At 35.8% G+C, this 9,308-nt stretch overlaps 1 protein-coding gene across 2 annotated transcripts; it reads left to right on the top strand.

The window, feature by feature from the left end:
- The first annotated feature begins 289 nt into the window (after positions 1-289).
- On the top strand, positions 290-8,722 carry upp2 (uridine phosphorylase 2). Of its 2 annotated transcripts, XM_079880744.1 has the most exons (8): positions 290-511; positions 599-670; positions 1,128-1,242; positions 2,557-2,715; positions 3,234-3,348; positions 3,569-3,778; positions 4,369-4,515; positions 7,793-8,722. In XM_079880744.1, the coding sequence occupies exons 2-8, from the start codon at positions 618-620 to the stop codon at positions 7,933-7,935; spliced, it is 942 nt and encodes a 313-aa protein (XP_079736870.1). In that variant the 5' UTR covers positions 290-511; positions 599-617; the 3' UTR covers positions 7,936-8,722. The 2 variants fall into 2 exon arrangements, with proteins under 2 accessions (XP_079736870.1, XP_079736871.1); XM_079880745.1 differs by lacking the exon at positions 290-511 and having other exon boundaries at positions 602-670; positions 1,096-1,242.
- Positions 8,723-9,308: the final 586 nt, after the last annotated feature.

Genomic DNA, 9,308 nt, shown 5'->3' on the forward strand with positions numbered 1-9,308 from the left:
GTACACAACTATGCGCAGTGTCTACGCATTATTTTTATTAACAAAACAAAAAAAAATAAAAACTGTATTTTTAATGGATGGTTTGGAGCAGATGATGGAGTAGTGAAGGTTACTATCAGTGCTGGACACAAGATAAGGTTATATAAGATATGTTTAGATAAGCTAAACACATACACATGCACATCAAACCGTGCACACACTTCATTTAACTGTTTATTAAACTGTGTTGATGTTGGCGCAGTCCTGCATCTCTCTGTAGAGCATAAGTCTATTTGTTAACATATCAAGGGAGATCAGTAACCATGTGGAGACAGGGAGCAGGTGCTACACCTCCCTCTATAACCAATCAGAGAATACTGAGCTCTCTATAAGAGCCTGTCTAAGTCGGACACATTTTTATTCTACAGAGGTCCTGATGACACAAAGGTCTACATAGTAAAGGGGCAAAAGTTAGCAGTAGAACAAATCAAAAGGATTAAAGGATTGTCTTGAAAGATACAACTGCTGCCAGGTACAAAAATGGAATAAATTCTGCATGTTTCTTTTTCCTATATATCTGTGAACAAATAATGAATTTATATTTACCGCTCTCTTGCAGATTATCGAGAACTGCAATCATGGCACCTATTTTAATGAACAGCACTGGAAATGAACACAGCAGTTACATTCAGTAAGATAACTTTCATTTACTCAGAAAGCACACATCTTTAACAGATCAGAGAAGATGGGCTAAGTAACTGGACAATGTCTGGTTGATGAATGTGTAAAGACTTCATGTGTGGGCTTGTTTGGGTCTTTGGATATACTGGGTTCGGTTCAGTTCTGATGTCTAAATAGTCTGGATATTGAGAAAATGTGCTTGTTGCTTTGCAAAGATATTTTAATGAGAAAATCTCCTCGGTCATTGACTTCGTTCTATTTCTAACTAATTTTTTAATAATAATTTTTCTCCGTTTTTTTAATTAGATTGATACTTTTTGAGTAAAGCACAGTACCCATGCTTTTACTTTTTATACACTATCTACACACATGAATGTCATATGAGTTATATGAAACAAATGAAATATTTGTGTTTAACAGTCTAACTTCTCTTAGTCCACAGCAATAACAGATGTGATGTGTCACAGACAGGTGGAGTATGTGAAAAACCCTCACCTGGACAGCATGGAAGAGGACATCCTGTACCACTTAAACCTGGGCACCAAGACCCATGACCTGCCCCAGATGTTTGGGGATGTGAAGGTGTGTACAGAAGTCCTGTCCACACCTGATTGAATAAAGTAACATTTATTTTTAACAACATTATGAAAGTAAAAAGTCTAACTCATGTCTATGAGTTAGGCTTTTTACTTTCATAATGTTGTAAAAAATAAATGTTACTTTATTCAATCTTCATATTACATTCCTACAAAAATGACAGATACTTTACATTGCTGTCCTGCGTTAAAACATGAGGCTAATTGTGTTTTAGACCATACATGGAATAGCGATTGATTGCGACCTGGAAGCAACATTGAGTGGTGGGATATTTTGCTAATAAAAATATTGTGATATGAGAATAGCATGAGGACTTTATTGTGTCTGGCTTTCAGTATCATCTAAGTGAGGTTTTATTAAGTTTTACACATGCACAGGAAGTTTCAGTGTGGACAAGCTAGTATGGATGGAGAGAGTTTTGAAATGATAATGGCATTTTCAAATTTAGACCTAGCCTTAGACAGCACATTTAAGGTGAAATTAAATGTAATAATCTTGAAGAAAGATAGTCTTTAGGACTGTATAGAGGATGATTGATGAAAATTATGATCTATTTACAAGGGTTGATGTACAGTATGGTCAGCCTGTCATTATCACAAAATCAAAATCCTCTTATATCATCCCAAAGGGGTTTATTTTGTGATAATCTCCAGCTGATTGTGCAATATTTTCATTTCTTATTTGGATAATAAATAAATAAATAAATAAATAAATAAATAAATAAATATTTGAGCCAGAATTATTTTGTTAGGACAGTTATGTCAGAAAATCAGTTGCCTGAGACTACTTTCATTTAGCATCATTATCAGGGTGTGGCTTATTTTTCAATAATCCAATGAGACTTAAAACAGTTCAATTCAATTAAAACAGTTGTAAACAAATTATCCTAAAAAATCCTGCTAGAATATCTTGAAATATACGTAGTCTGTTACCATTAAATATATTACCAGAAAGTAAATACACCTTCTGAGGAGCAGGGCTGACATAACAGAAGGGTATTTTTCCAAAAAGGGGACTGCATGGCGCAAATATGAATTAGATCTCTTATTTTCTACTCCATTAAACCAAGATTTTAGAATAGCTGAAATAATACATCTGAATTTTGTGATTAAGACTTCTTGAGCTACATGTAATATCAGTAAAGGGCAATTCTTGAAAGGGAAAAAAAAAACGAAAAAAAAACCTTAAAGTCTACAGAACAAAACAAAAGCAACATCAGATAGTTTAATGAAAAATGTTACTTTTGGTTAGAAAGTGATTCATTTTGCTATGTTTTTCTGTCTGTTATCTCTTCTGTAGTTTGTTTGTGTTGGCGGAAGTCCTAATCGGATGAGATCTTTTGCCCAGTTCATCCATGAGCAGCTGGAGCTGCCAGGAAACATTGCAGACATCAGAGATATCTGTGAGGGAACGGATCGATATTCCATGTATAAAGTAGGACCTGTGCTGTCCATTAGCGTGAGTGTCTGAAATCCTGAGGCTTGTATTTGAATGAGAGATGTATTATTCATACCAGTAAATTTATTTGAAATTTTTTTATGAAGATCATGTGATGTAGGTTAATGTACTGTAGGAGCATTTCACTGAATCCAGGATAAAGATTATCCAGTGGTAGTTGACCTTTATCTCAAAGCCAGTGAATACTACTGAGTTAATGATCTCTCTCTCTCTCTCTCTCTCTCTCTCTCTCTCTCTCTCTCTCTCTCTCTCTCTCTCTCTCTCTCTGTGTGTGTGTGTGTGTGTGTGTGTGTGTGTGTGTGTGTGTGTGTGTGTGTGTGTGTGTGTGTTTGTGGAGAACTTGTGGTCAGACTTATTGTATAGATATATGCATAAGCTATGAACAATGAATGATTAGATGAAACGTGTAATCATTCATTAGCATCAATCATCATTAATCATAATCTGTAGTGGGCTAGCATCACTTTTTTTCACTTGCATCATAATTGATGTATTCTCCTCCGTTTTGTCTCTGACAGCATGGCATGGGCGTTCCCTCCATCTCCATCATGCTGCATGAGCTCATTAAAATGCTCTATCATGCTCGTTGTCGTGATGTCATCATCTTTCGCATTGGCACGTCAGGCGGAGTTGGTGAGCACTTCCTGCTTTATTGTATCATTGAGTTATGAAGCACAAATACATCAACCTGAGGAAGCGGTTTTAACTTTAATAGCAATCATTTTTAACAAAAATGAATCAGCCAATTCTGAAACATTACATATGAAATTTAAAACTGCTGGATGGAGGGGGACTTGAAGTATATGGGTTTTCTACTTTCTAGTCATTTTTTGCCGTTTGTTTGAACACACAGGTCTGGCTGCAGGGACCGTAGTGATCACAGATAAAGCTGTGGACTCTTTCTTCAAGCCCCAGTTTGAGCAGGTGGTTTTGGGAAAGGTTATCATCAGGAGCACAGAGCTAGATGAAGATGTAGCCCAAGAGCTCCTGCAGTATTCCTCAGAGCTTCCAGATATTCCTACTGTTATTGGAAACACAATGTGCACACATGACTTCTACGAAGGTACTGCAATGTTTCTGTACTTTGTTTTATTTATTAGCCCATACTGGTCCTGTAGCTTAAATAGTAGAGCATGTTGTTAGTGATGCCATGATCCTAGGTTTGATTCCCAGTGAATTCATGAACTCATTAAATGTACTGAATGCAATGTAAGTTGCTTTGGATAAAAGAGTCTGCCAAATACATAAATGTAAAAATCAAATAAAAAAAACTGATTGTTTGATTGAACTGATTGAATCAAACTGATTGAACCTGGATGTTGATTGGTCAATACAGTGTTCTAGCCATGCTAAAATATACAATATAGTTGTATAAAATATAGTATAGTATACTGTAGTTATGTCAAATCTGTTCACCAGCTATACTGTATGTGTCATAACCCACCCATAACCATAGTTTAAATGTCAGACTTGCCTAACAACTGCTTTAACCGTGACTGTATTTACAATACAGCATGGCCTCTTACACACAAGCATTCAAAAACAGATCTTGTGGTCTATGGATCTATATCTTAATGTGCTTTTGAAGACAGCACACTTAAAGGATATTCATTTTCATATAGTGACATACCAAACCTCCTTTTCCTGTTGTAGGTCAGGGGCGACTGGATGGAGCCCTGTGCTCATTTTCGACTGAAGAAAAATTTGAATATCTGAGGAAAGCCAATGAGGCAGGCGTCAGGAACATTGAGATGGAATCCACTGTCTTTGCTGCCATGTGTCGTGTCTGCAATCTTAAAGGTACATAAGTTTACATTGTCTGTTGTCATCATCACTACTATAACACAGAGTACCAGAGTAGGAAGGTATGGACCTCATTTTTTTAAGGGGCCACCATAAGCCCCTTAAGGCTGATATATAAATTGACATATAGGAATTATCATTGCATGTTAAAAATTGCATGTTGTTTCTTTGCTCTTTTTTCTTTTTTACAAAAATGTAGAAACGGAGAACCGCCTTTGTCTGTTGCCTTTGGGCTGCCTATTAGGGGGATACAAAAATAATCATCAGTATAAAGTATTGAAGGGGCTATAATTGAAACTACTGCAGCACTTAATTCACTGACACTGTATTGTCCTCTGTAGAGCTGATTTGTTTCGGAAACTTAAGTTTTTTGGAAATATTTAAATTGCATTAAGCACTATAAGAATCAACTTGACTTGAAAAGCTACAATCTTTTTTATAATTAAATTTGTATGAATTTAACAGTTTTTTTTTTCCACTCTCAATCAAATCGTATCAATTATTTTAATAGGGACAGTGCTCATCAATCAACAGTCAGACACTTTTAATAAGCCAGAAACAGGCTAACTTTTTTCAATTTTAAAATGGCAACCTAAAATTTAAAAAAAAAAAAATAAATAAAAAAATTCACAATTATCCACAATTGATCAAACATATGTCTATATATTAAAACCTAGAAAAACCTTCTCCATGATTAAGAAATTACAAAATTTAACAAACCTTAAAACAGTATATCAAATCAAATACTAATATCCTAATAAAGATAATACTAAAGATAATAATGGAAGAATATAAAAAAAGATGATTTATGTACCTGTTTGATTTGCTTTCAGCCATATCTTTAATTTATATTTAAATGTTGAATAATTTCTACTATCCCTCAACTCAGTTGTTAAAGTATTCCAATAATGAATGGCTTTAACTGAAAAGACTGATCGTCCCAATGGAAATTGTTGAACACAGTCTCTTCTAATAGTTGCTATTGTTGCGCTGCCACTATTATCCTTCAGTATTATAAACTGGCTTAACGTCCATTTAAAATCTTACAAATCAAGCAAGCATCAGCAAAATGTTTAATACAGATTTTATTTTTGAACTTATATTGCAACGATTAAAACTAACAGTCCTCCGATCAAGCGTTTTATATGTCTGTTTGTAAAGGGATTCAAATAGATTTTTAAAATTGTTGTGCTTGCTTGTGACTTTACAGTTTTTCTCGATTGCTTAAACACTATATCCAGGCTTTTGAACTAAAATTTCAAAACCATAATGCCATTTATCAAAAAGCACACCCATTTCACTAAACTATAAACACTATTCCCTGTTTTGACACATGAGTCAGATTTGTTGAAGTGTCACTGCAAAACTCTACACACAAATCCCTTAATTTCTCATTGCCTAAACCATGTTGTCATGTATAAAGCACTAGCATTCAATATTGTTCACTCAAGTCAGCACAGCTTCAGCTCAGTTAGCACACAATTATCAAAATTGTCAAAATTGAACACACATTAATCACATCCTTCAATAGACAGATAAAAGGGCCCAAATCAGTTTATTGAGATTTGGAACAATGGATCCAGAAAGACATGAAGGAAGAGATCGAGGAGGGATAAGGAGGAGGAGGAGGACAAAGGGCAAGGGCAAGAAGACAAGCAGTCTCAGATGAAATTCAAGCCACTCTAGTTGCCCATGTCTTAGTCAATGTTATGACTATGAGGGAGGCTGGGCTACGAGTAAGGCCAAATTTGAGTCGCTTTACCGTCGCCTCGAGAACCTTCATGGAGGTGTGGTGGAAAACAAAATTCTATCACTGAATAAAAGACAAACATTTCCAATAGTCTTTGATGAGGTGTATTTTCTTGCAAGAAAAGGCCAGTAGTCGTACAGTCACACAGAGCGGCTGCGGAGTGTGACAGTGAAGGGAGGGCATCCTTTCTACTTTATAGTCTTGACTCCCAGAATGTTATATTTCTAGGCCAATGATGGTATTTCAACCATATGTGGAACATTCTTAGACGTGTTCATCATATTGTCTCCTTGTCTCCTGTCACGACCAACACTCTTTACCATTCCAATACAATTCCATATTAGAATAAGGTTTGTGTGTGCTCTTTTACTGTCATATGATGGTCACACACATCTTTAGAGGAGAGAGTAAAAAAAAAAAGAAGAGTAAAACAGGAAGAATTTTTTTTGTTTTGTGTGTGTGTGTGTTGTACTGTGTAGTACATGAATGAATAAAAATGCGCCAATGTATCCATTGGTTGTGTCTTTTGTGTTCATCATGTGAAAAGGTTTGTGAGGAGGGGAACCACAAGCAACATAACTTACCAGTTTTGGAAATGTTGTTTTGAATTTATTGCACCAGTGTGTTATACTATGTTGTAGTGTGTGTGATTTTGAGGGCTTGTGTGTCCTGTCTGAGGGCAAAGTTTGGTTTTTCAGCAAGAGTGAATGGTTTTGAGTGTAGAGCTTCATTTTGACCTGAAAACAGGATGTTTGGGGATCTGGGTGAGACGTTATGGATTTGTGTTTACTGTTTTGAGAATACGAGGCATAGTTTCAAGAAATGTGTTTAAGCAATCGAGAAAAACTGTAATATGTGATATGAGGAAAAGACCATAGAATGCATAAAAAGCTGTGCTGCCTCTATGGTCTTGCATGCAAAAAAATCTAATTAATAAAATTGGCTACCTTTTTGGCATGCTTTCGAAAAGACACTCAATAAATAAAATGAAATACAAAATTAGATTTAAATTAGAATGTCCGAGTTGCTTTTCTCCATTCTAGGAAAGTGGTTGGTTATTTGTATTGTCAAGCTCTAAAAAATAACATTATAAAAACAGAATTATCTGGAAGTTGGAGCTAAACTTTTCAGGATGGTGGCCCTTCAGGCGCAGCATCGGACACTGCTGCTTTAGGCACATCACTCCCGGGTTAACATCAGTGCTTTTCGACCAAGTCTGAAAACCATGCAAAGCTTTAGACATTTTTGAGCTTTGCAAGATTTGAGAGCTTTTGAAAAGGCAAAGGTTTTAAGTGAATACCACCTTACATTTGATTGTGTTCCTCACACACACAGCTATTGTATGTCAGTCTTGGACATTCTGCCTAAGATCTTATAACAGACCTTTACCTTTGCTTGAACTAACCCTTATGTAAAGCTCATAGTCCAGGGTTTAAGTATACTGCTTTGTATGCCTCACTTTATGCAGCATTGAATTACCTTAAATGTACTTCAAAGTGGTTAATGGCATGATATTTTTTGCAGCTGCAGTGGTGTGTGTGACTCTGCTGAACAGGTTTGAGGGAGATCAGATTTCAACACCTCATGATGCTCTTCTGGAATATCAGCAGAGACCGCAGCGCCTTGTCGTTCATTTCATCAAGAAACGTCTCGGACTCATCTCATAAAAATATGTAATTAATATCTACAGTGTAAATAATACTGTTTATAGTGTGTTTGTGTTATTTAAAGGCAACATTCACATTCTCAAACCATCCTCAGCTGACTTCCTAACATTTAAAACAAATGAACACACACCACTCTTAATGTTGTAAGTAATTTGTGTGTACAGTATTATAACTTGTAAATCTACTATATGATTTATATTATATGTGTGGTAAACTTATCGGCATGTGTGGTACACTTATATTGTAAAAATAAACTAAATAAATTATGTGAAGTTCATGTGGGTTTTTACTTTAGTAACACTTGATACTGATAATATGGAAAACTTAAAGCAACTGATTATGCTGGAGATGCATATTCTTTGTCGCTAGAGGAAATTCTTTGTCTCTAGAAGTTTCTAATGGTTAAGAGTCTTTGCTCATAAACCTCATGCGGCTGTTTAAACCAGTGCTGTGGTTCATAGTCTCTCTGTTATGGAGGGGTCGAGGAGAGGAGGATTAATGAATAATTATCACTGAACTGTACTGAGCTGAATATTTACACTAATCTCTTGCTACAGCTGCTTTACAGCTGAATTCAAAGTTGTCTTATATTTGATGAAATCCAGATCATTAAATCTGTTCCTGTCCTGTTTATTATTGTGAAGCTGCTCTGAAACATTTTCTATTGTAAAAACCGCTATAAAAATAAAGGTGACTACTTGACGTATACTGACAGGCTCTATCTCCAGGGTGAAACTGCTGAAAGAGGAACCACTCTTGGCAAGTAATAAAGGGGTTGTTGATTATGATTTCGCTTTTCTAACTTTAGGCAGACAAAAGTTAAACACAACTACCACAAAGTTGTCATCATTTACACACAACGACTCAAAATTGTTCACACTTATTTCTAATGATGTGACCAAACCAACATTACATAATACAAGTCAGTTCAGAGCTCAGTACTGACTCAAAATGTTGCACTGAATGTTGATACCAACAATGGATGGAAACAATATAAGAGGGAGAGGAGGAAGAGTAAAAAGAGGAGGAGGTGAACATGCAGGAAGAGGAGGAGGACGAGAAAGAGCAAGGTGTGTAGAATGTTGTCAAGGCTGGATCTGGCTTTAGGGTTTTTCCCTTTGCCTGCACAGATGATATTGTCTGTGATGTGGACAAAGTTATCCGCCTGGACCCAACATGAAGACATGATCCTGAAGCAGAATAAAATCTCTCTCACTGACCTTGATTTTGAAGATGCACAACTCTTCTGAGTGACTGTAACATACTTTTCATTTAGAGTTTTTTATTGTTACCTTTTTGGCTTTTGCAGTTGGGTCACTGTATTTTCACAGTATGCAAGTGGTGAATATGTCTATATGAATATGAATATGTCA

The sequence above is a fragment of the Squalius cephalus genome, assembly GCF_949319135.1.
Source record: "Squalius cephalus genome assembly, chromosome: 9".
NCBI classification, from domain to species: domain Eukaryota; kingdom Metazoa; phylum Chordata; class Actinopteri; order Cypriniformes; family Leuciscidae; genus Squalius; species Squalius cephalus.